The sequence below is a fragment of the Podarcis melisellensis genome (genome assembly GCF_964234715.1).
Source record: "Podarcis melisellensis genome assembly, chromosome: 2".
Lineage (NCBI taxonomy): Eukaryota > Metazoa > Chordata > Lepidosauria > Squamata > Lacertidae > Podarcis > Podarcis melisellensis.
This window is the reverse complement of record NC_138529.1, coordinates 53915839-53942959: the sequence shown is the minus strand read 5'-3', so window position 1 is coordinate 53942959 and position 27121 is coordinate 53915839. Positions and strand designations below refer to the sequence as shown.

The window sequence follows — 27121 nt, the reverse complement described above, 5'->3', positions numbered from 1 at the left end:
TCTCCTAATGTAGTACTTGCCACCCTCTGTGAGTCCCCTGACTGAATGAGGCATAATGCCTTGCTTCCTCAAATCCACAAAACATGACTATGCGAGAAGTTGCAGGTATATTTATTTTTGTTGTTGTTATTATTCCTTTCCTAGAACACTTTATACTTTTAAGGAAAAGCCTCAAAGTGATTTACAAAACATTAAAACATCAAATAAAACAATCAAGAATAAAGCGTTCCTGAAGCAAGTCAAATATAAAGTAAACACTCTCAAAGCAACATGATTAACAGGAAACTAAAATGTTATGTTTGTCGATCTATATTCTCAAGCAAGAGTGATTCTAGGAAGAGGGCAAAATGGGATAGTTTAGGGTACAACTATTACCTTTAAAGGTTACACATCCGCCTACTTTACATAGTGTGGCTGCCCCTATTTCTTGAATGGAAGGTGCTTCCACATGCTAAGAGGACTTCCTGCAGAGGCTTGGTTTATTGACGTGGGGGGGGGGTGTTAGCTAGTCCATGGGGGTTTTCAAAGTCCTTTCAGATTACGTTAGGATATGAATGAGGATAAACACAGGGCAGAAAGCCAAGTAAGCTGGGCAGGAAATACTGTAAAGCTACCTTTTTTGTTTTTGTGTAGCTTGCAGAGCAAAATCTTGCCCCACCCTCCTTCTCACTGTGTGGTGTAGTATTTCTAGTGGGCCAAGAAGTGAGGCAGAAAATGCAATCCAGACTGATGGGCATAGGCCCATGCAGCACTTGACCAGTGCCTCCAACAGCATTGTTGTTTGACTGCGGGATATGATGAAAGGCTTTGCCTAGCACACTACTATACTATGGTTTTTGGTGGCTGGCACTGGATTGTCCTCTTGGGGTGGGGGTTCCCATTTGTCTCAACGACAGTTTGACTCCGGAGTGACTGGCCTGCATCAAAAGCCTGGTTGAATGCCAGGAAGAAGGAAGAAAGAGTAGTGGTCAGGAAAAGTAGGTAAGTTCTTTTTTGGAACTGACATTTCATAAAGGTAAAGGGACCCCTGACCGTTAGGTCCAGTCTTGGATGACTTTGGGGTTGCGGCGCTCATCTCACTTTACTGGCTGAGGGAGCCAGCGTACAGCTTCCGGGTCATGTGGCCAGCATGACTAAGCTGCTTCTGGTGAACCAGAGCAGTGCACGGAAACGCCGTTTACCTTCCCACCGGAGTGGTACCTATTTATCTACTTGCACTTTGACGTGCTTTCGAACTCCTAGGTTGGCAGGAGCAGGGACCAAGCAACGGGAGCTCACCCCATCGCGGGGATTTGAACCGCTGACCTTCCAATCGGCAAGTCCTAGGCTCACCTGGAGGGTCACCTAATCCAACCCCCTGCAATGCAGGCATAATAGAATTGGAAGGGACTGTGAAATAGCTGTTCCATCAAACATGGATGATGTAATAGTAGTACAAGTTGGTCTATTTTGGACAGAAGTAATGTAACGCATTGCTGTGCATGTTCATTATGAAGCTTTTTAAGTGGCCTATCTCTCTGAGCATCCCCCCCCCGCCTGCCAACACAGAAATTAATCAGCATCTGAAACTGTATAATTTGAATTTTAGACTAAATAATAACACCGCATGACATTTGATGTTACATATTTAGGTGTTAACGGAAGCAAGTGAGGGAATTGCAAAGAGTAATTCTGCTTGCAATTTTTCAGCCTCTCTTGGTACACTGCTACATTCATTTTTTGTTTCTTGCATTTTTAGAGCATGCTATATTGGTTAAATGTTTGAGCATTAACCTTGTGGATTAGAAACTTACACTTTTCTAAAAAATGAAGTTATACTCAAGTCTGAGTCCTTTGGGGTAGACTGTCCTATCTGATCTACTTCACCTGACAGTAACAAATGCTGTATATGGCAAAGTAGAGTAACTTAAATAACTTAACCATATTGATGTCTGTAAAATGTAGAGCTGTGCTTTTGTAGAAATGGAGTGGATAATTTGATCAAAGTGGTGAGATGCTGAATGTAATTCCAGATCTTGTTGCAAGCAGGTGATTCTTGAATCCTTTGAGAATGCTTTTGCCAGAAAGAGGTTTCCTTGCAGTATTCAGAGTACTTTTTCATGTTTGAAGGGTGCTGAAAAATCCACATTCCTTCTACCTTGTTAAGCTGCTGCCAGTTCTTTGAAGAGTGGAAACGACTGTAGGGAAACCTAAGCAAGCTGTTTCAAGATTGTGTGAATGCCCCACTTCAGTCTTTATTGCAGTAGACCTGTGTCAGTGTTGAGAAGACTATGAGAAAGATTAATTCCGGCACTTCATTGTGTGTATTCATATCTTGATTGAACTAACTCCAGTATAAAATTTAGCAGCTGTTTTAAGCATGCTTTAGTTTTGCTTGCTTAAGTGTTTCAGGAATGGACAGTTCTTTCAATAAATAGTGCATGAAAATATGAAGCTGACTTGTACCAAGTCAGAATACATCTAACTCAGTATTGTCTGCACTGAGTGGCAACAGCTCTTACTAGGAGATGCCAGGGATTGAACCTAATAATAATAATAAGAGTCTCCTGCTGCTGTTTTCCACAGAAGCAATAGAGGCAGCGAAGAAGGTCCTCTTCGCTGGCGCTATCGCCACTTGTTAGGCTTCATGTTGAGCTCTAACCCGTGTTCAGTCTGATTCAGAATGAGTTTTCATCCACCAGCACTCTAGCCATTTCAGCAATTGTTTCATTGCTCTCAGCTCCAGGCCCCATGCAATCGGAGCGGGTGCTTTGGAGCTAGACAGTCAATAGCCCTGGTTAACTCCGCATTCCAATGGGCCACCAGGGAATCAGCTAAAAGGCCATCAACATAGGATAAAACTTCGCCAACCACTCTTTGGAAACCATTTGGATCCCTTAAGTGGTGGGTGCAGATCATCTGAATTGGTCGCACCTCCCTGCAGAGAGGAAGAGTAGAAGAGCAGTCCAGTTGCACCAGGAAGTGATCTGACCATGGCACGTCTTTTGTTTTGCTTTTACTTAGTGTCAGATCACCTGCATCCATAGAGGTGAACACCAGGTCTAAGGCACGTCCACGACTATGAGTTAGGCCAAACTTATTCAGGGACAGCCCATGGAGGCCATGCTTTCCACGAAGTCCTGAGCGGCCCCTTGTAAGGTCACGTAGGCATGGATGTTAAAATCCCCCCGAACAACCAAACTACGTGTCTGCATGAGAACATCCTCCACAGCCTGAAGAAACTCAGGCAGGGAATCCTTGGTGCAATGGGGAGGTCGCTACACCAGTAAGAATCCTGTACTGCCCCTATTGCCCAACTTCCAAAACATGCACTCAGAAAAATGGGTCTTCCCAATAGGACGCCTGGTGCAGGCTAATGACTTCCTAAAGATCACTGCACAAAACCCCTCCCTGCCCCTGTGCATAAGAGAAACCTGATGGACAAGCAGTGGCAAGAACAGGCCCATCTGCCTCATCCAACCAAGTCTCTTGTCACACATGCCAGGTCAATTCATGGATGGAGGTGGCCTTGATCATTGATCTGGCATTGCACAGCAGCACCTTAAGGTCATGTGGGTCACCCTTGTTGATTCCAGCATCCTTCCAGTCAGGACCAGACCGCGGAGGTAGGGATAGTCTTCAAGACCTTTTGGCATGCAAAACAGATTCTCATGCTGGTGGCACCTCTGCAAGACTGCTGTGGCTCCTTCTGTGAGCAAGGTGTGCATGAATGCACAAATCCTTTTCGTAGAAGCAACTGCTGTGGTCCTTCATGCATACGTTAATGCTTAATTGGATTACTTGCTTGAGAGGTTCAATATTCAAGTTAAGGCTGCCTTATAGCATGTGAACCAGTCCTAATGGAGATGTTTCTGGCATTATGCTTGTATAAGATGCTCCCTATGCAGATGACAGAAGTGGGTGGGTGGGTGGGTGGATTGGGGTCAGCTGTACCTGTTGTGTCATCTCCCTTATCACAATCAACCTCCATATGCTTGAAGACCCATCTGTGCAGAGCACGGTTGCTCTGTTGAAACCTAAGTGCATTGGGTTCTGGGTCTGCAGGTGCCTGTGCAAGTGGACCTTCAAACATATGGAGACTGGGCTTTGTGATGGGCCTGGGCCACTAAAGTTGGGGTTGCAACTTGTAAGACATGGCAGGTCTTGAGCTTGATACTCTTGCAACTGGATCTAGCTATCTTATTCCCTGCACTGCCATGATGGCTTCCCAGAGGGAGTTGCTGTAAGGCAGTGCCACTGGAGCTTCTAGTCAGCAGTTATTCAGTCGCACAAAGGGACCCCTGCGGGTTTCCTGTTACTACAAAGACTCCTGCTCTGGCCCATTTCCCCAATCAGAGAAGTTAATCTCCTGAGCAAGGATCTGGCTTCGTCGGCTTTCCATACTCTAATTGTACCATGCTCTAAGATGTACCTGAAATTGTTTTTTGTAAGATAAACACCTGTTCATTTCCTGTCTGTCCTACCAATGCTAAATGTCAAAATTATAATGATGCTTCAGAGATAATATGACATCTGAATGCTATGTTTGAGGAGATGGAGTCTAAAATAAAATCCAAAGCCTGCTCTTGTTGGAACAAAGTATTCATGCTTTAAAAACGATTAGCCTGCTATTGCTGCTTTTTGGAAAGGGCAGGATTTTATTTCATTGAATGGTACAGTGTTAGTCATGTGTCCTTTTGTCATCCGAATCCATTGAGTATTCAACTTGCGCAGTGTTCCCTCCCCCCCCCCCACTTTCAGCCTGACAAGCAAACATTTTGTGCTATGAAACTACTTCCTGTGTGTATGTGAAATGAACCATAGGACTAGGCTTTGCAAAACAACAGGCACCCCCCCCCCCGAACAAACATGCTGTAGAGGTTAAAGCAGAGAACAGTTTGGAAATCCAGAGAGAATGTGTTGCCGTTTTCAACAGAAAATTTGCTCAAATGACTTGATTGCCATTGTGCTTTTCACAGACTTCTGACATTGATTAACAACATTTTAACGTTGGCCTTCAATTTTTCATAGGGAGGTTAGGTGGTTTTACTGGTAGGCAGATACAGTGGTACCTCGGGTTACATACGCTACAGGTTACATACGCTTCAGGTTACAGACTCCGCTAACCCAGAAATAGTACCTCGGGTTAAGAACTTTGCTTCAGGATGAGAACAGAAATCGTGCAGCGGTGGCGCAGCAGCAGCGGGAGGCCCCTTAGCTAAAGTGGTGCTTCAGGTTAAGAACAGTTTCAGGTTAAGAACGGATCTCTGGAACGAATTAAGTACTTAACCCGAGGTACTACTGTATGTTGAATCAAGTTCATATGGATCTTTTTATCCCGTTGCTAGTATTTGCATATAGGTGCTCACCTGCAGGCACAGACAAACATTTTACAGGATTTAGGTTGCCAGTCTGTGTAGCAAAAGTGTTAATTCCTAACAAGGCGAAAGATTTATACTATCTGAAGAGAAACCAGAGTATGTGTTAATTCCTAACTAAGCGTGTGTATGTGACAGCAGTTGCCTCCGTATTGTATAAAGAATTGTAATTATTGTGGAGCATGGGAGAGTTTTTACATATTCGAGGACAGCAGTGCAGTAGTAATAGTAGTAACATGACAGTATTTAAATTAAAAAGGATCTATCCTGTTTGCACTTGTGATGTACATGAACTCTGAAGATTCTTAGTGATAATCTGACTGCTCTGTGCCTTTGCACAAACAACGCCGCATTGGGTTGCATATAGTCCACGTGAACTCATTTCGATGCACTCCAGAGGCTTTCACAGATACTACAGTAGCGTTGCACCTCCTTGGCAGAATAGTAAGCCACATAAACTACGGTATATGTGCCATTCGTGAGATGACGGTTTAAGTCTCCTGCATTTTTAAAGTATGCTCATGCCCTCTTCTGCAGTTTGGGTGCCCTGTAAGAGTCGTTCTAGCAAACTTGTTTAAAAGCAGAAAAGAGGCCTTGGGATTAGATTGCTCTTGTTTTTTGTCTGTCTCTTAATACAGAGGATTGGCCTCCTTTCGGGGCTTCCTCTAATTAGCGGCTATTGACTTCTGTTAATTGCTCTTCCCCGCTACTAAAGAATGAGTTTTAGTTTGTGGGGGACTGTTTGCAGTAGGAAGCCTGCTCTATGCAGGCTCCCCACACGTTTTAGAATCCTGATTTTCTAGAATACAGTGGTATCTCGGTTTACGAACTTAATCCCAGAAGTCCGTTCTTAAACCGAGACGCCCTTTCCCTAATGAGGCCTCTCGCCACCGGTGCCCTTCCACCGTTCGGCTTCCGTTCTTAGACTGAGGTAAAGTTTGCAAACTGGGACACTGCTTCCAGTTTTGCGGAGTTCGTAAACCAAATACAGTGGTACCTCGGGTTACAGATGCTTCAGGTTACAGACACCGCTAACCCAGAAATATTACCTCGGGTTAAGAACTTAGCTTCAGGACGAGAAAAGAAATCGTGCAGCTGTGGCTCTGCGGCAGCAGCTAAAGTGGTGCTTCAGATTAAGAACAGCTTCAGGTTAAGAACAGACCTCCAGAATGAATTAAGTTCTTAACCTGAGGTACCACTGTAGTTCGTAAACAGGGCTGTTCTTAAACCAAGGTGCCACTGTACATGTAAGCAGCTGGTGCAATGGGCATGGTATTTCACTTGCTGTGCTTTAGCTTTCTCATGCCTGCTTTTGTTTTTTTGGGAAGTTCCTCAGTTGTAAAAATTGTAGTCCTTTAATCTTCAGAGTTGCCTACAGAAGCCCATCTGCGGGAGCTGTGTAAATAATACAAATTCATTATTTTGATTGTTTTTAAAGAAGAAATAGGCAATGCAGGGACTACTTCAGACAAGGCACTTATCAGATCTTAATCCTGTGATTTTTTTGCTGTTGGGATTTTTCGCATTCTACCGTGAGCCTTAGGGATTAAGTACCAAGATTTGGCAATTTCTGGAGTCTTTTTGTTGTTGCTGAGGGATGATTTCAGCCTCACTTTAAACTTTCTGGGTAAAGAAAAAGCAAGAGTAAAGACATCATGAGAATTTCCGCTACTGAGTTGAGCACAGGAAATTTGGCCTGGAAAGTTTCAGGTCCTCACAAAACAACAATTAAGCAGGAATGAGAGATGTTTCCCAAGTAACTCTTCATTTCTTTCCATTGTTTTCACCAACCTCCTTGTTGGGTGTTCCAGATATTTGCATTTTCCATTTTCCCAGCACCTACATAGATTAAGAAGATCCATAAGAGAGAAGCCATTCTTTGCTATTCCCCTCTTCTTTTAACAAGACTGCTTGCTTTTAAAAAAAAAAACCACGGAAAACTCTGTGTGCGCACACACAAGGAGACTTTCGGCAAACAATAGGGTTTAATTTAATTTCCTTATACCTCCTAAAATGTTCTCTACAAATTGGAACTGGAATAAAATTATGACAATTACCAAAGACTGTCTGGCGAAATGATGAAATAATTTGCTGTACTTTGTGCTGACCTAATGTTCTTCATCTATATTTAGGGATGCTGCTGTCTCTCGTGAAATGCTGAAGTTCCTTTTGCTCAATCTATCATCTACAGCACATTTCACAGCTGCACAAATTTGGATCTTGCTTATGCTGCTTCCAAATATTTAGCTTAAATTCTCTAATACAGGTTTGAGAAATTACATTCCCCTTCCTTCCGATTCATTCATCTCTGTTCTAATGCATTGTACCTCACCAGTAAAACCGTTGTTTTGTTCTGAAGTTGCAACCATAACTCTCTCCAGTCAGTCAGAAATTTACATGGATAACTCCATTCAGAATGGCAGCAGTGCTTTAAAGCTCTGGATTAATATGCAAATAGTGCCTGCTTCTATGCATGTTTACTCAGACATAAGTCCCACTATGGTCAGTGAGGCCAACTCCCTAGTAATAAATATGCTAACAATTAGAATCTCGAAGTCTGTTACAGGAAATAATATTTCTCCTCTGCCCACATTGGGAGAAAGGTAAAAAATTGTGTTTATGAGCACTGCCACTGAACTTTGATGAGTCTCACTGGTCTTAATAGAATTACTTTTGAAATAATCATATCTAGGATTGGGCTTGACATCCATTTAAAGTTTTTTTTTCTGGTTTAGCTCAAGTCTTTACTTTCCCAATGCTGACTCCTAACTCCATGTTGACTGGGGTTGATGGAAGTTGTAGTTAAAAACATCTGGAGGGCACCAGGTTGGGAAAGGTTGGTCTGTATGAAATACTCTCCCTAAAAGATCTTTGGGTTTAGATTTGCTTAGCTTAATAAGATCTAATATTTGTAATATTTCTGCCTCTTTAAATAGCATGCTTCCTCTTGCTCTGAAAAATTACACATTTGCAGATCGTTCTCATCTTCACAGCAGTCCCAAGAAGAATTTGAGAATCTTGTTGACTGGTGAAGCCAGGAGCAAATATGTTAAACCTTCATGGGGTGCAATGATTTAGAGTGGAAAGTTGTGCTATTTCCTTCAGTTATAGGCCTTGAAGATTACAGAATACAGCTTTCAATAAAATGCCTTCCCTAAGTTCCTTTTGTTTTGGAGCTAGTGGAAACCTGAACGGCAGGGATAAATTGGATGAAAAAAAGACTCAAATGCAGCAAGATGTTGGAAGCATTACTTATTCTTGGGTGATGCTTTTGTTACACTGATGTTGCTAGGAGATGAGCCACTTCAGCTATGAAGGAGATGGGTAGGGAAAGGACATGAGAGAAGGGTGAGATGATGCAATTCTATAGCAGCTAGCTTGAGAATAAACCTAGTTTCTATACTTGTCTAAGGATATTGCTATTTCCCCTCCTGTTTCAGTTTTCACTTGCTCACTGATCTGGTGCAGTTAATATAATAGCCCAGTTAAAAAATCATAGAATCATAGAATAGAATCATAGAGTTGGAAGAGACCACAAGGGCCATAGAGTCCGACCCCCTGCCAAGCAGGAAACACCATCAGAGAAGAGTTTGGATTTGATATCCTGCTTTACCACTACCTGAAGGAGTCTCAAAGTGGCTAACATTCTCCTTTCCCTTCCTCCCACACAACAAACACTCTGTGAGGTGAGTGGGGCTGAGAGACTTCAGAGAAGTGTGACTAGCCCAAGGTCACCCAGCAGCTGCATGTGGAGGAGTGGGGAATCGAACCCAGTTCACCAGATTACGAGTCTACCGCTCTTAACCACTACACCACCATCAGAGCACTCCTGACATATGGTTGTCAAGCCTCTGCTTAAAGACCTCCAAAGAAGGAGACTCCACCACACTCCTTGGCAGCAAATTCCACTGTTGAACAGCTCTTACTGTCAGGAAGTTCTTCCTAATGCTTAGGTGGAATCTTCTTGTAGTTTGGATCCATTGTTCCGTGTCCGCTTCTCTGGAGCAGCAGAAAACAACCTTTCTCCTTCCTCTATGTGACATCCTTTTATATATTTGAACATGGCTATCATATCACCCCTTAACCTCCTCTTCTCCAGGCTAAACATGCCCAGCTCCCTTAGCCGTTCCTCATAAGGCATCGTTTCCAGGCCTTTGACTATTTTGGTTGCCCTCCTCTGGACACGTTCCAGTTTGTCAGTGTCCTTCTTGAACTGTGGTGCCCAGAACTGGACACAGTACTCCAGGTGAGGTCTGACCAGAGCAGAATACAGTGGCACTATTACTTCCCTTGATCTAGATGCTATACTCCTATTGATGCAGCCCAGAATTGCATTGGCTTTTTTAGCTGCCGCGTCACACTGTTGGCTCATGTCAAGTTGGCTATGAAATAATGTTGGCTATCTTTATTCTCCACTCGCTTCTTCTTCTGAATAACTTTTTGGAACATTTTTTGGGAGGCACATATAAAGCATTTGTTTAATCAGCATTTGGACTGGATTATTTACATTTGGTATGAATAACATGCTTTGACTGTGGTGACTAGTATTAGAAAATGTAGTGGGAAACAGTCCTCTGTGGGAAATACCCATTCCTAGATTCTTAGGAGATGGTTTGTAGATCGTCACTCAAATGGTTCCCTCCACAAGTAGAATCACTTAATGCAATTGCAGCAGGAAGCTTTTAAACACTGTCCTTTTTGTTTGTTTTGTTTTTAAGTAGGTTCCCATAATCAGCTGACTAAAGTGAGCAGAGAATTGATAATACGCAGGTATGAGGTGTGTAAAACACCCAGTGCTCCTCATTTAAGTTCTGCATTGCCTTGTATTGCTATGGAAACTGGAGTATTTCTAGAATATTCTGTCACGACTGATTTTGAGCTGGAATTGTACTTTCCGTTTTTAAAATGGATAGTGACTTGGACCCGGTAATCAGGAGCGCTAGCAAGAGGCCTGGATGGCTGATACGATTATGACTCAGTTCTGGTTGCATGTGCTGCTGTTACTGCTATTTCTCCTTGCATTGCCAAGGCTTTTGCTTTAGGAAGTTCCAAGCGCATTGCCGGCTTTTTCACAGCTGCTCTACATAAAAAACACTACGTTGCATAGCTCAACTTTGGGGTAGAAGTAGGAGACAGCTGAGTGGGGGAAGATCTGGTGGTGAGTCACTGTTGCTTCCAAGTCTTTAGAGGGCTTCACTCGGCCAGATAAATAGCTCTGGGAAGATTTTTGCAATGTGTATTGCTTTCACTTTGCAACTAGCACTAATAAATATTAGTAGGGTCAAAAAGTCAGCCAGGGAATGAATTATTCCTTTCCCATACTCTCTTCACTGCATCAAGACAGCAGTGTCTTCCATCACTCTCTTCCCTCACTCCCCTAACACTGGTACCTGCTTAGATGCAAGCATGGTAGCATTTATCAATATGCACTTGTCCTCTATTGCTTGCTCCAGTTTCCTAGTTATCATTGAGGGATGTGTTGTACCATTCAGTGCAAAGGGTGAGTAGAATTTATCTTTGAGATGCTTTCTCTGCTTACTCATGCTGCAACTTGAAGGCTAAGTGTTTTGCTTACGTGTCCCGTGCTGCATTTGTGTGACCTTCACGGCATTTTACCTGTTTGTGCTTGAAGTTCTGCAATGCTTTTTGCTCTTTCCATTATTTTAATATGTACAGGGCATCTTTAGTTTGCTGAAGCAGCTGTAGGCAGGTGTTTTTTTTAGGGCTGTATACAGAATACATTAAAACAACAAATTTAAATAATGCAGCAATCTTCAGTAGAATAAACAGAAAACTTACTACTGAAAACTAGGTAATAAAAACAGAAAATGATAGGTTACATTTAGAAATCTTTCTGCAGTCTCCAAAAGATAGGCAAGGCTGGTGCCTATTGTTCATGGAGGAGAGATCTGTGGATCTCTGTGAAGGAGCAGCTCAATTTGAGAGAAGCTGCTCCCTCAGGTAACCAGGGCTGTACAGTGGTACCTCGGGTTAAGTACTTAATTCGTTCGGGAGGTCCGTTCTTAACCTGAAACTGTTCTTAACCTGAAGCACCACTTTAGCTAATGGGGCCTCCAGCTGCTGCCGCACCGCCAGAGCACGATTTCTGTTTTTATCCTGAAGCAAAGTTCTTAACCTGAGGTAATATTTCTGGGTTAGCAGAGTCTGTAACCTGAAGCGTATGTAACCTGAAGCGTATGTAACCCGAGGTACCACTGTATACTCACTGTACCTTTAAAGGCTATTCAAAGCATTTCCCTCAAGGAAATGTAGTCTCTTAACTCTGTGAGGGACTAAACTACAGTGCGCAGAATTCTTTGAGGAAAACATTGTTTTTAAAAATGTGTTTAAAAGGTGCAGTGCCTACACAGCCCAGGTCCCCAAACCTTTAGGACTTAGTATATCAGGGGTCAGCAACCTTTTTCAGCCGTGGACTGAAACACCATGTGGTGGGCCGAACTATATTTTGGAAAAAATAATAATGAACGAATTCCTATGCCCACAAATAACCCAGAGATGCATTTTAAATAAAAGCACACATTCTACTCATGTAAAAACACCAGGCAGGCCCCACAAATAACCCAGAGATGCATTTTAAATAAAAGGACACATTCTACTCATGTAAAAACACGCTGATTCCCGGACTGTCCGTGGGCCAGATTGAGAAGGCGATTGGGCTGCATCCGACCCACGGGCCTTAGGTTGCCTACCCCTGTAGTATATTAATCCAACTTCACAATGGAATGCACCTGGAGCTAAGGAATGGAAACTAAATCACAGATTCTTTGTATCTTCAGGGCCAAGCTGGATATGAAGCAGCCAAATTGTGTGTCAGGACTGGATTGCTGACAAATCCCTACAAAACGAGGTGGGGGTGATTTTCAGACACCTTTTAAGGAGTGTTGCATCCTTCCTTTCCGGTGCTCTTCCTGATAGGGGTTAATTCTGGTCTTGAAGCCCTACTGGGATGGATAGAAGCTGTTTCATAGATGGGAAGGGAAGAAGAGAAGAGAAGCAGAAGGATTCTTTATGTAGCTGCCCATGTGCTTTAAATCCCCAACATCTACTTCTCATTATAGGGTGTGGCATGATGGAGCAGTTGGTATGCCCTTAACATATTTTATATGCTCCCCACCCTCCTGAATGTATTCTTGTAGTCAGAATTGGTTTATAATAGAGAAAGCAAAGTGGCTTATTCTGGCCCACAGAACATTTTATCCGCCCTGCCTCCAGTGGCCTTCCTAGATTTTATACAAAGTGTAATTTAGGATTTAGTCATAAGAAATTTCTTTCAGAAAAGGTACCTATGTGATAGAAAGACCACACGTTAACCATGCCATAAAGATAAAGGTAAAGGGACCGCTGACCATTAGGTCCAGTCGCAGACGACTCTGGGGTTGCGGCACTCATCTCGCTTTACTGGCCGAAGGAGCCAACATACAGCTTCTGGGTCATGTGGCCAGCATGACAAAGCCGCTTCTGGCGAACCAGAGCAGCGCACGAAAACGCCGTTTACCTTCACGCTTGAGTGGTACCTATTTATCTACCTGCACTTTGACGTGCTTTCGAACTGCTAGGTGGGCAGGAGTAGGGACTAGGTAATGGGAGCTCACCCCGCCACGGGGATTCGAACCGCCGGCCTTCTGATCGGCAAGCCCTAGGCTCTATGGTTTAACCCACAGCGCCACCCATGTCCCTAAACATGCCATACTATATATAAAATCCCATGCCCATTTTTTGGAAAATGAGGCTGACCAACTGTGAGGGAGTTCAGACTACTGGCAATGTATATCTCTTTAAGGAAGTTCCTAAACTATTGTTTAGTTTCTTCTTTCAGTGTGTCACTAAAATCTTAAGAAACTGTATCTATTATGTAGAGCTACAATCTGGTTTGGGAACAGAGTTGTTTGGGAAATTGACATGTCTAATTAGTCAGCCTGTTGTTACTTTGCAAAAGTTGGTTTTCTCCTTTTTCATTGTTTTCCAGCGACTTAAACAGTGACTTTATGGAGACCTGATATTGGAAATTCTAGAGTTATCAAAACTTCCTAATAGTTTGAATTCCAAATGAGTTAAATGTTAGATAGTCTGTGTATAAACAAAAGGTCCTCCCTGCCTTGCAAGCCTTTTTCTACCTGGTCTGGGAGGGTGAGGCCTGGACTGACTCCAGCTACAAAAGCTGAAGCTGGTGTTTGTTTACGGGTTTTTGTTGGGCAGTGGGAGTTGTTGCTGTTACTGATATTATTGTTTTTTGTATCTTTATTTTATTTCTTATTATGATTTATGTGGAAATTATTTAATTTGATTATGTACTTTTTGATGTTTTATTTATTGCTCATGACTTTTGTTACACTTGTAATTATGTGATTTTTATGTATTTTTTAATGTTGTAAGCTGCCTTGAGCACTTTGTTTTGGAAAGGCAACATACAACAAATAGAATGATGTATGTATTAATCCCCACCTGCCTTAGGAATAGCATTGCAATACCTTCTTATAAGTCCCCCTTAAAATCATAAATTTGTGAGCTGTCTTTTTGAGTTTCACATATATCTTTTTTTTTTTTTGAAGCTCTTGTTAAACTGAGAGGTAAAGGGAGAGAGAGGCATGAAAGAAGAAGAAAGTTGCTGGTGGTGTATAGTAAAAATTCAGTTTGCAGGACTTAAAATGGTGATTCAAGATGTGCTTTGCAGTTTAATTAGAGAGAGGCTCATATGATCCCTTCACATGTTTGAAGAAGTGAAGGCGTCTGGATCTGTGTGGGCTAGCCCCATGCTACACTGCCACTGTGTACTGTTGGTTGTGCATAGAGTTCTTCTAAGCAAGGGGGTGGATTAGTGTATGCGCCAAATGCGACTGAGCTGTAGGCGTAGCTGCTGAGCTTTGTGGTTATGGGGAGCTAACCTGTATGACCCTTAGACCTTCTCACATGACCTTTGAATGCATGATAGTGTCAGCTCCAGGACAAAAGATTGCACCAAAGCGCAGTGTTACAAATAAGCAATAACCAGTCTACCTTTCAAAATATAATCTCTGTTTTAAGACTGTAACATATGGGGAAAGGCGTATCCTAACACGTGCTCCAACAGCTATGATCGCTGGGTGATAAGGAGGAGCTTTTGTGGTTCTTTAGTTGAAACATTACAGGTGCTTTTTCTCCTTGCAATCTTCCCATTCCATAAACGGAGTGAGTATTGACAAGCCAGTGCTGATGGTTCAGTTGATGCAACCAATTGATTTCTAGTCTTTTGAGTGGCTCCCTTGATCTCTTCCTCCTAGGAACAAGAGGATAGTGTTCAATGCAGTTAGAGGAACAAGGAAATCATGCTGAAATAATTGTGGGATGAAATTTTGTTTGAAATTTGAGCAGACCTGAACTACCTTTCATCAAACTAGTTCTAGCTTTTAATATTGGATTAAGTCCTCAAGGAGAACCTGTGAATATTTGTTTACTATCATTATGAAGCCATGCTCTATTTTCTTAGAATGTGCCGTGATCAATAGTAGTTGGTGCCCATTGAGACTGGCAGGCTTAGTAGGTTTGGAGACCTACTGTAGCAGAACTGCCAACTAATTCTATCTTTGTTTCCATCTTTCTCCCTGCTGAGGAGGCTTGCAGACAGTCCCAGCCCCTGGACAGGCTGAATGTAGGAAAGCAAGCTGGTGGAGATTGGCTATGGACAGACTGGGATTGGTGGTCCAGTACCCTATTTACTCTAAATCAATTTGCCCCAATGGCTATGGTGTTGACATGGAAACCTCAGGCTGTTTCCAGCTTTCCATTGCCTGGTAGATGGATGGGAAAATGTGGTATCGCTTCTAATAGTTTACAGTACTCATCTGGTTAAAATATGGTGCAGAAGGCTCTGTGTTGGTGGGTGATTATGCTAAAAGACTATTTTAACTTTCTTTGCTGCAAATGAATTTTCAACTTCCCATTCCTTCTGACTTCAAAGGAAGAAAGGGAAGGAAGGATAAACTCTGGAAGATGTGTATTTCCTGTTTTAAATATAAGGCTATTAAGCAACTCACTGTAATTTGTTGAAAGGAAGTACAGAAATAACATCTGTGCATCTTACAGAGCCATGCTTCTTTTTGAGTAAGCACACTTGAAGTTCTCATGTTTGTTTGGCTTTTGCCAGTTTTGTGTAGCGGTTATTGTCTCTTTTACGTGAGATCTTTGCAATAATACCATTAAGCAGTCCCACAAGTCCTGCCATTGGTTGTCTCATTCTAAAAACTTACCCACAAACTTTCTTAATCAAAACGAAGAAACCTTATTAATTTCTAGTGGCGATTTAGTGTTCTGAGTGCAGTTAGTTGTTCGTCCAAGATGCATAAGTCCTGTTCAATGGCAGCACAACCTGTGTGCTTCGTTTTACAAACACACATTTGTAAAAGCCAGCCCCCAAAAGGGAGATTTGCTGCTCTAAACAGCAGTTGATTTTTCTTTAACCTGATTGATGGAGGAAGGGGGTGAAAATAAAAGTGGCATCAGATAATGAGGTCAGTCATGTCTCAAATGGATTTTGGCTTCTCATTGCATCAGTAATGCCTAATAAAATGTTAATGTCTTGAAGCAGATGTCCTGGATTTATGCCAAGTGTAACTAATTGGACAATGGAAATTGTACCCCCTACCGTGGAAAATACTGTGGACCAACTCTTTGGATTCTAAAGACACCCCCCACATGTTCTTGCCTATCTCAGTGCCATGCCAAGATAAAGCTCTCTGCGTGTAAATTGTGTACTGCTTGTAATTCCTGATACCATAGTCCAGAATCTGTTTTAGGGTTTTATCCAATGAAGTCATCCCGTTAGGCTAGGACTTCCACTTTCACAATAGGACTTCCCCCCAATGGTCTGTGTTTTCTCCCTGGAGCAGATTTGGAGGAGCGCTTGGGAGAGGGGAAAATAAATCCTGTTGCACAGGCAGAAGTTCTTGCGCTAACAGGACAACGTTGTTGGAAATGCTGTACAACCCTTCACTGAATGTCACACACATTTTTTTGAGAGGGCAAGATTTGAATACAGTACAGATTTTGCATGGACGGCACATGTGTGAAAGAGTTGCTATTTGGAAAAAATGTAAACAATACCACATTACGAAGAAATTGCTTTCTCAGCAAAGTGGCAAAGAGCATATGCTTTGCATGCATAATATTCCAGGTTTATTTTCTGGCTGCTTCTTTTAACTGACTCGTTGGTTGGCATCTGTCTGTCTCAAGAGACAATGGCAGAGTGCGCCATTGGAGGTGAAGTCAAACTGTTGGAAGGTTGCGGTGCCTGCTGTGCCTGCAGAGACCAGTATGAGAGAGGCATGTTTTATTGTGTTTCTTCTCTCTGCATTCCCCCCAGCGGTCATTCCTCCTCTGGTCACTGTTGTGGAGCAGTGCTTTTACTGCCAGAGAACTTGAAGAGTCATAGACAGTGCCAGGCTGAATAGGCCAAAAGTTTGACACTGGATGTGGAACGCAAACCTTCAAATTGTTTTTCTTTTCTTTTTTTATAATATTTATTAACAATTTTTCAATACAATATAAAAAACAAACAAATAACATATAGTTTTACAATGACCATATTTTCTTCACTTCTTTGGACTTCCTCACATCTCTCGTTCCTGCATTCCAAGTTTTTCGAGCTTTACCCAGCAATTTATTACCTTGTATCAATTCTTAATTTAAAGTTTCCCAATATTATGTCCCTAATTTCAGATAATTTTACCCAAACCTTAAAAACTTAACTTTAGCTTCATGTTTATCCAAAATTTATCTTATCCAATTTTTCCATTTATCTTCATATTCCCTTTAACTAGTTTAATGGTGCCCTATTGTTGTTAATCTTACATCATTCTTAACGTTCATACAATTTACAATACTTTTGTAAATAGTCCTTAAATTTCTTCCAGTCCTCCTCCATGGCCTCTTCTCCCAGGTCTCGGATTCTGCCGGTCATTTCTGCCAGTTCCATATAGTCTATCAGTTGCATCTGCCATTCTTCCAGTGTGGGCAAATCTTGAGTTTTCCAGTGCAAATTGTTTTTCTTTTATGTTGTGTGAAAATAAATGGGTACTGTATTTGAAGTCTTCTGTGTTTTTCTTCTTTCATTCTGAAGCAGCCAATTCTCCACATTTACCCCAACTCATTTATCTATCATATTTGTCACAAATATGTGTTGAAAGGGTATTTGTTGTTTTGCTCTGTAGTATTCCCCCCCCCCTGAAATCTTCAGATGAAACCAATTGGAAAATCTTCCTCCCTTTTGATGTTTAGTTACTATGCACTTTCGAAGGTTGAGTGTGTGCAGAATCAATTCTGTTGGGGCAAATATGACAGCCCTGTAGGGAGAGATGAGCTCCCAGTTCTAAAAGCCTTATTATTCCTGACGCACAATGAAAATCTTTGTTAGTTGATATTCGGCAGCATGCTTTGATTTGAAGGATTGCAGTTGATTTTGGAGGGAAGGAAGCTGGTCATGAGGAAGAAACAGTGTTGGAATGCAAGGTCTTGGAAATAGTAATGATACCGTCCAATACGACTCTCTGTTTCTAGTAGTTGCTAAAACCTGGAACTGGTTTTGAGCCGAGTCAGTTCCTTCAGACAGACTGTGAAATGGGGCACCACTTGCACGCAAATGGTGGCTTGTGGGAAAAATTCAGTATATTCTTGTAATCCACACAGAGAGTGAGAAGCCAGGCATGACACTTATCTAAATAGGTTCAGCTGGGAGGATGCTAAGGAAGAGACAGTATTTTTGGTCCCTTGTTTCTCCTTTAGTGTTGGTGCAAAGGAGGAATCATTACCAGAGTTGATTAAATTTGTAAAAATTGAGCTGTCTATTCCGGAGGGATTTTCTCCTTCAGTTTCTGTTTAAAAAGGTAGAGAGAAGCCATTGTTTAGTGTCAGCCTCGTCCAACACCCATGCAGTGAAAACTCTCTGAGGATGCTCAGTTTTCTCTTTCTTGAACAGCAGTTTTGTTGCTTTAGGCCAGTTACCCTCTTAATGATTAATACAAAAGGGAGTTTCACCTGCTGGAGAGATATCTCTTGCTGGAGAAGGATATCCTTGGGCGGTTCTATTTTATTGCATTTTAAATTACTATAATTAGTATTAATGAACCTGGATGCCACAGTGTATACAACCTGCTCCGCAGGAATTTTTATGCAAGCTTTTCTGCCTAACTCTGATGCTTTATGGCTCTTTTACAACTCTGTACCCTGTAGCCATGTTAATAATAATCCAGTTATACAGTGGTACCTCGGGTTACATACGCTTCAGGTTACAGACTCCGCTAACCCAGAAATAGTGCTTCAGGTTAAGAACTTTGCTTCAGGATGAGAACAGAAATTGTGCTCCGGCGGTGTGGCGGCAGCAGGAGGCCCCATTAACTAAAGTGGTGCTTCAGGTTAAGAACAGTTTCAGGTTAAGAATGGACCTCCGGAACGAATTAAGTACTTAACCCGAGGTACCACTGTACTGTATGTGAGCCGTCCTGGAAGGAGGGCAGTTCTGAAATGACTTTTAACTAGAAGAATATACTTGCTTATTATCTTACTTAGATAACTATGAATTCTCGGCTATGGAGTTAAACCACCTTTCCCATTGTTTTCAATGGACATGCTGGGTTGCAAAACTGAGAGGAGGCCAGCCCAGAGAGCAACAGGCAGATGTGATTTCATAGCCATTGGCACTGGGGTGGGGAGCCTTTGGCTGGGGCTGGTGGACATTGTATCTGCACAACTTCTGGAAGGCTGCTGTTCAAGAGGAATCTGAGAGGTGGAAGTTGAAGTTCTAAACTGAATGTGCAATTGCTACTTGGAGATTAGTGTGTGTATTTGTGTGTACACCAACTGATTTTCCTTCAAGTCCCAGGTCCCAGGGTATAGTATGAAGGTATAAATACCTTGCTGATCTAGTTCTGGTCAGAGCCTGGTTGAGACTCCACCAGAGAGCCACATGTATGCCATGTTGAGAATCCACTGATGGAGGAAGTGAGTGATGCAAATGTCAGGAAGTAAAACAAATAACCCAGCAATGGTTTTAGGGAAATTCCCTATTTTCTTCCAAAAGTTCACATTTAAATATTTTAGCAAAACTTGCTGGAGTGAGAGATCACTGGTCTTGCAAATCTTTTCTTTAATGTTCATAACACCTGATAATACTCAAAAACATTTAGTAAAAATATATATCCATTAATTTTGTTATTATCTTTCAGGGTATTCTCTCTCCCATACCCCCACAAACCCCAATACATCCATGAAGAAGTCATTTCCCCCCCTATCTTTTGATGAAAATGCTGAATAATTGTGCATTTAAGAAAAGAAATTTTGGCTGACCAATCAATTTCACTGTAGGAAACTTTGTTTTCTGCTGGGGTGTGTACAACTCCCTAAGTGCTGTGGCTGATAAAATTATGCAGAAGTATTCTCTGGTGCTAAGGCCCCATTTGTGTCCTTGCTGTGACCCCCCCCCCCATTACAGCGCAGTAGGTGCTATAAGTGTAGTTCTGTTTCTTCTCTCTAATTCCTGTTTAAAGCATTGGGAGTTGTAGGGGCGGATGCTTAAAAACACAGTGATGCAGCAATTACTTCAGAATGTGTTGAAACTCAGACATTGCAGAAGTACCCTTTTCTAACTTTTACTGTAAATGAAAAAGGGGAGTTCCCTTTCATGATTCTGTCGAAAAATGCATGTTGTGTTTTGCAGAACAGCCCTTAAGAAAAAGACACACACGAAGAAACTAAAGAACTACCATCACCAGAATCATAATTAAAGTAGACGAGTTGTTAGGTCTAGCTTCTTGTCATTTTGCACCTTCTTCGAAAGGGCCCTTAAAGCTTCCCTCTCCTACCTTCTTCATGCTGCAACATGTGAGATCTCTCCTGCATGCTGCAACATGTGAGATCTCTCACTCATACATTTAAGCCAGGGAGTTCTGCATCCATTCCGTAAAAGCAAGGTGGTCTGTGACAGGTCCATGTGACAAGTTTAGCACTGTGTGGATATTAGCCTGCGCTTTGCCAAACTTAAATGCGTGCCAAACTTAATTATATGTAGAGGCATTCCTGTTGGCTAGCCTCCTATTGTGAACTGCCCTTCCCTTGGGGACATGTCAGAATCAAAAAGTGAACATTTTGAAGAGTGCTGAAATCTATTATGATCTCGTAAAGTCTTGTTTTATCTAGTTTTTAACAGGATTGTGCAAGCACTTTTTTGTGGGGGGGATGTGTTTTATATCCTGTTTCATTTGTGTTTCTGTATGGACATTCCTCCACAGCTCTGGTTAAGGGTCTCTTGAATAACTTTATAATTGAGTTCTTCCATTCATTAAGGAAAAACTGCTTCATGAAAACCAGATGAATAATGGGAAATATTAATGAGGAGAAAAAATATTTCTTTGGGGGAACCTCTCTAAGTGTGCAGCCTGAGGCCTGAAATGACACTGGTCTTAATTTTATTTCTGTGTGTTTGTAAAAATCACTTTCAAGGAAACAGATTCTAAGAAAGTAACAAACTACTATGTAAAAATATGTGTGCTGATATGTTTGAAAGAATATTTAGAAGCCACTAAATCTCAGATTCTTGGGATGAACAAATTAACTTTCATTTTTATTGTGGGTCAAAACATACAGGCACCTGTCTTGCTTTGTGAGCCATTAGTCGTTTTCTGAAGTTTTTGCCCCCATCTTTTCCCCAAGCCATTTGCTGCCCTTCCTTGACTGATCACTGTATCCCTCCTTCCTGCAATCCTTCCACTGCATTGGCATATTCCTGGGAACAGTGAGCCCACCTAACTGGGAATCACAGTGTGTGTTGGTTGTGAGAGAGGGAGGGGGAGAGAGAGATGATGATGACGACGATGACAATGTCATTCAACTACCGGCATGTTTTGCAGTGTGTTGATGTCACAAAGCAAATTCCCAATCAAATTAAAAGTAAGAATTGTGCTTCCTGTCCTCGCTCTGAATGAATTAATAGTTTTGCCCCTTGGTGCAGGCCAAATTATTACATGGATAGAAGGACTGCAAATTGCCACTGAAAGATTTTGCAACCCTCCCCCTTGAGATCAGTCACTGGGGTGATTGCATCTGTGTGTGTTCTGCCCACAAGCAGACTTTGCACACATGTTTAAATAGCACTGCATCTTTCTTTCTTTTTCTAAATTGAGAAAATCTGAAGCGCTGAATTAAAGGAAATTAAATTCTAGGCCAATCTGGAAATTGGGGAGTGTTAGAATTTTCAGTTGTGTGTGCCCATGTTAATGATTGGTGTAGCAGATTGCCATCTAGTGGCAAAGTAAGAGACTTCCCATACTTCTTCAAGTAGATGGAATGAATTGAAAGTGCCACATTAGGCTGAGTTCCAAAATGCTACTGCAATTCTGCCCATGCCTCCCAAGTTGGGTGCAGTATATTATTGCAATATTTATTAAGTATAATACCCACCCTGTTTTTCCTGTGCCCTGTATTTTTTTAAAATACATTTTAAGCCTAATGGCAGAATCTGTGTTGCTTTTATTGACTTGTAAATGGTTTATAATGAAGCATTTATTTATGAGTATAAGTGTTTTGATAAATAAAAATAAGTAAAGCAATTGTTTAAATGTTTCTGTTTGGTATTTTGGTTCATTTTGCACACAGACTAAACCTGGTTGCTTTAAGAGTCTTTCTCAACCAGGTATGCAAAGAAAATCAGGACTGCAGTCTTTCAACACACTTAACTACAATGCCTGGTTGAACAGACAAGGCTTACTTCTACATAAACAACTGACAGAGCTCACTTCCAGTAATAAAATTGCACTCCAAATTTGTTTCCTCCTGCCTATAGAGTACTGAAGAGCATCTCACTGGTGTCCAGTGGCTTTGTTTTTGAATATGTTTTTTGGGGAATACTGAAATCTAACCATACTGTGTTCTCTTGAGGTTTCTCTGAACTGCACTTGTTGAGAATGTTGTTTCCCCCTTTTAATAGTGACTGTTTAATCCCTAAATTCTGCTGAGTCTTGGTTGCTGCCTGGTCATGTTTTTTTGTTTTTAAAGGAGTTTATTGAGCTCCACTTTGTGTGTTTGGCAGATTATACTAGTCTCTTTCCATTCCTCCCTTTTCTGGTGGAATGTGGCGCTTGGATTCCTCCCAGGAGCCAACAAGATTGAATGATGCTGTAGTAAATCCATTTTGAATGGGAATTCACAACACATAATATAGTCAAACCACCACTCTAGCTTATGGATGTGTGTGCATAGAAGACTAAAGTGTAGCAGAATACTCTGCAAACAAACTCGGTGGCATGAGGTCAGCATGCATCTTACAGAAAAGGAAACGACTCTGTGTGTAATTAACATTTGCCTCCTTATTATAAATGGAATGACAGAAAGCTGGCATAGCTTCTGAGTAGACAGGTTAACCTCTGAATCCTAGTGAGCCCTTCCATTTCGGAGAGGGTTTAGTTCTTCTATATGCACAACATAGAAGTGGGTCTTGCTTGCAAAACAAAACCTTTTGGAAGGCTTGGGGATTATCTGATTTGGTTTATTAAGTGGATTATGTTGTTCCACTCAAATTAGGCTTGCTGGATAACATCTGGTAGCAACTGAAGAGCTAGTGGTTTGTTTTTTTGTTTGTTTTTAATGTGACTTAATTGAATTTATTGAAAGGTGGTTCTTTATTTTTTTACACAGTTTCATATGGCCTTCCATGCCATGCAATCACAGGTCCGCTCTTCGCTCTTAAGGGTTGCTGTTTCCTTTGCTGTTTTCCATATCAATGGAAGGGTCATTTTGAAGTTGCAGCACTGGTCCCATATCTTATTTTATAAGCATGTGAGTGTAACTCCTGATCTTTGGAAATAGAGTGACTAAAAAGAAAAAGAAACACATTTTTTTTTAAAAAAAGATACACATTTGTGCTATATTTGTGTGTATAGATGGACATTTGAAAATAATTCCTGTATTGTATTTCTGTTACACCTTACCGTAGTTGGAGAAGACTGGCCTGTGTCCCTCTCTGCTCAGTCTGCAACCCAGGTGCTAACTGTGAATGGGCAATTTCAAGGCCTCTTCTGCTCCTTCTTATGGTTCTTTGTCCCGTGGACAGCCCTTCAAACAGTGTTAAAAACTCAGATATACCGGTATATGTTAAAAAGGTAAAGGACCCTTGAAAGTTAAGTCCACTTGCAGACGACTCTGGGGTTGTGGCGCTCATCTTGCTTTACAGGCCGAGAGAGCTGGCGTTTCTCTGCAGACAGTTTTACGGGTCATGTGGCCAGCATGACTAAGCCGCTTCTGGTGCAACAGAACACTGAAACCAGAGCGGCGCATGGAAACGGCATTTACCTTCCCGCCGGCGTCGTACCTATTTATCTACTTGCACTTTTTGGTGTGCTTTCAAATTGCTAGGTTGGCAGGAGCTGGGACCGAGCAACAGGAGCTCACCCTGTCGTGGGGATTCGAACCACTGACCTTCTGATTGGCAAGCCCAAGAGGCTCAGTGGTTTAGACCACAGCGCCACCCACGTCCATACACACACACACACACACACACACACACACACACACACAAAAGCTGGGTGCCAAATGGCACCTTAAAACTACAGTTGCCACAACAAAATGCCTATTCGACAGGGGGTTGGACTAGACTGACCCTTGGGGAGACCTTCCAGCACTACAATTCTACACTTCTATGATCTCAGCTATATTGCTTGACTAGAGCCTGTCCTTAAAACAATTCACTTGTCCCAGTGTGCAAGAAGGAGAAACACGCATGGTGGAAATGGAAATGGTATTCACTATGGACTAAGGCAGAGTTTTTTTAAACTGTGGCTTGTTGTTTCCATTTGGGTGGCTTGTGGAAAGGCTGCAACACAGTCAAATATATCTGTGCTCAGCTCTGCACTTACTTTCCTTGATGTGATGATGGGAGGACTGTACGTAAGTCCTGGCTTAATGGAAATGTCAGCCGCCAATCTGGTGCCCAGAAATCTCCATGTAGTTGCAATTGGACCTATGCCAATAGCAAAACGCACCCGGCGCATGGGGGATTTCCAACACTAGTTCAGAGACCCCTATTCTCCTCACAAAATCACAATTCTCAGAGTTCCCTGGAAATAGGGATTGATTGTTAAACCACCCTGGGAATTGTAGCTCTGTGAGGGGAACTGGGATGTCCTAACAACTCTCAACATCCTTGACAAACTACAGTTCCCAGGATCCTTTGTGGGGTGACTGTATGATTACTGTTCTAAATGTATTGTGCAGATGAATGCTGCATCTGCATTCTGAATTCAGCTTTCTGCAGTGCACTGAAAGCCTCTAGGGTCTTTGTCCTAAGAAATCAAAGTGTCAGTGTTTTTTGATATCTGGGCTTTTAAGTTCTTCACAGCCATGGTATATATAAGGAAGGTTGATGTGTGTGTGTGGTGGGGGGGATAAGAGCAAGCACTTGTGCAGCGAATGAAGGCTGGAGTTATCTGTCTTTTTTCTGTAGGTGTCTGGTGTGTGTTTTGTGCCTGCCACTAAAGTCTTCCTTTCCCAGAAGCCTTTCTGAGAATGGTGTGACATTTCAATATTGGTATCAAAGGAACATTCCTGTCCTTATCAGACTGGGGTCACGTAGAACGTGCGAACTATTTTATTTGCATTGTTGAAAATAACACTATAGTGGTATTTTTTGGGGGGTGGGGGTGGGAAGAAATGCAGCAAGCAACCTGGATGCATAAGGCAAGTTAGAATAATTATTTTAAGTAATTAAAGGCAATTGTGTTAGCCCTGGGTACTCACAATGTTGACTCCTCTTACACTGCTCCCCATGCCGGTATTTCCATTCTTGAGAAGGGCAGTGTTGTGCTGTTTCCTATCTCATAATAGCAGAGATTGTAAGCTACAACTGTTGCAGCTGTTGCATCTCTATGGAAAATGGAAAGGTTTGTGATTATTACCCAATCTGTTTCAAATATTTAGTTTTTAGGTATAAAGAATTCTCTTTTAAGACCCTAGTAATATACTTATATTAAATCCAGATTTCCTTTAGAATATTTTTTTAAAAAAAATTGATGCAGGGACTTCTCATTATTGAAATATTGAGCTAATATATTTATTTTTAAAATTAAAATGTCATTTGATTTTTATCCACCTTGATACAGTATTAGTATAATAATAGGAAAATTAGCATTAGCAACCTGCACTCTCCAGTTTGGAACAAGGCAATTTTGGAATGACTGCTAGTGACTTAAGCAGCTGGCTTAAAAATGCTTATTTGCCTCTTTAGAACATTTTAAAATCCTGCTCCTGTTCCAATATTTATTTTTGAGCAAGGCTGCTTAGATTTAAGCAAGAATTCCATCCTAGTTCATGGTTACATATGTCAAATGGTAGAATGTTTTTTAAAAGTCCTGCAGTTCTTGAGTAGTGTGGCCATGCACATAAATCAAGCTTTAGTAGTAAGACAATTCTACATCCCCAATTATACGTGGGGTCTAGTCTGAGGCTTATTTATGTGCCAATACAATTCCCTTCAGAGGTTTTTCTAAGGTGAGGAGAAGCCCTGTGTGCTTTCAAACTGAGCATAACTGAGTTGAAGGAGATTAATCTAAAATCGTAAGGAAGTTAGATTCTTGTAGCCTACATCTTGTTACCTAATATGAATGCATAATTTTCTCTCTCTTCTCTTTGTGTATGTGTGTGTGCTAGATTTGTCTTCAGCAAAGCGGAAGTTTGCAGATTCTTTGAATGATTTCAAATTTCGATGTATAGGAGATGCAGAAACAGATGATGAAATTTGCATAGGTAAGTGTGGGCAGGCTTCAGAAGCCGCTGGAGTATTTGGTACAAGTTGGCTAATTCAGTTGCTTTAGCAGGAGGAATTCCCATATGTGTAAAATGCCACACACAGTAGACCAGCAAATAATGAGTCTGTAAATAATTAGTCATCACTTTTTCAGCTGGTTAACAGAGGTTGTCCAAAAGTGATGATTTAGGTCTGAGAGCACTGGTTGCTTTTAGTTTAGCTTCTCAGGTCCGTGAGGGAATAGACGTTGAATATTAGTTCCCCTGCCTGCCAACCTAGCAATTCGAAAGCACCCTTAAGTGCAAGTAGATAAATAGGGACCGCTTACCAGCGGGAAGGTAAACGGCGTTCCGTGTGCTGCGCTGGCTCGCCAGATGCAGCTTGTCACGCTGGCCACGTGACCCGGAAGTGTCTGCGGACAGCGCTGGCTCTCGGCCTATAGAGTGAGATGAGCGCACAACCCTAGAGTCTGGCAAGACTGGCCCGTACGGGCAGGGGTACCTTTACCTTTATTAGTTCCCCATCTGAAAGTGCAGGCTGTAATATTCTGTGAGCAGTTGTACACCCATCAGACAAAACAAAGTAAATGTAAATGAAGAATGGAATTATGTTTACCTACTGCCTGAACCAGAATTAGCTCCCTTAGTTATGGTTTCAGAAAGCTGCAGGCAATATTTTTTAGCCTGCTTTATTCCAGAATATTACGGAGTAGTTACACTAATAAGACAAATTATATGTAATTAAAATAGGTGAATACTGCACATGTGTCCTCAACCATGTGTGTCAAATGACTTTTTGAATCAAGCATTATTGTACTGTTTTTGGAAGATAAAAATAAGGGTGCAACTTGGCAGGACAGCAGGTGAGCCATGTTTGGCTCTCCTACAGTTTTGTTTTTATAAAGAGCAAACGTAGTTGGCTAGGGGCCCTGATTCAACACTGGGCAGAAAACCCCTTTCCTTCAACCCCCTTTCTCATTCTATTC

General features: G+C 41.8%; 1 protein-coding gene across 8 annotated transcripts in view; it reads left to right on the top strand.

Annotated features, from left to right (window-relative positions):
- ARHGAP26 (Rho GTPase activating protein 26) overlaps positions 1-27121 on the top strand; it is a 207111-nt gene that overhangs the window by 28259 nt on the left and 151731 nt on the right. For all 8 annotated transcript variants that reach the window (XM_081900796.1, XM_081900801.1, XM_081900802.1 and 5 more), the window contains one exon: positions 26040-26135. In XM_081900796.1, the coding sequence (XP_081756922.1) occupies positions 26040-26135 (96 nt within the window). The remainder of the gene's footprint in view (positions 1-26039; positions 26136-27121) is intronic.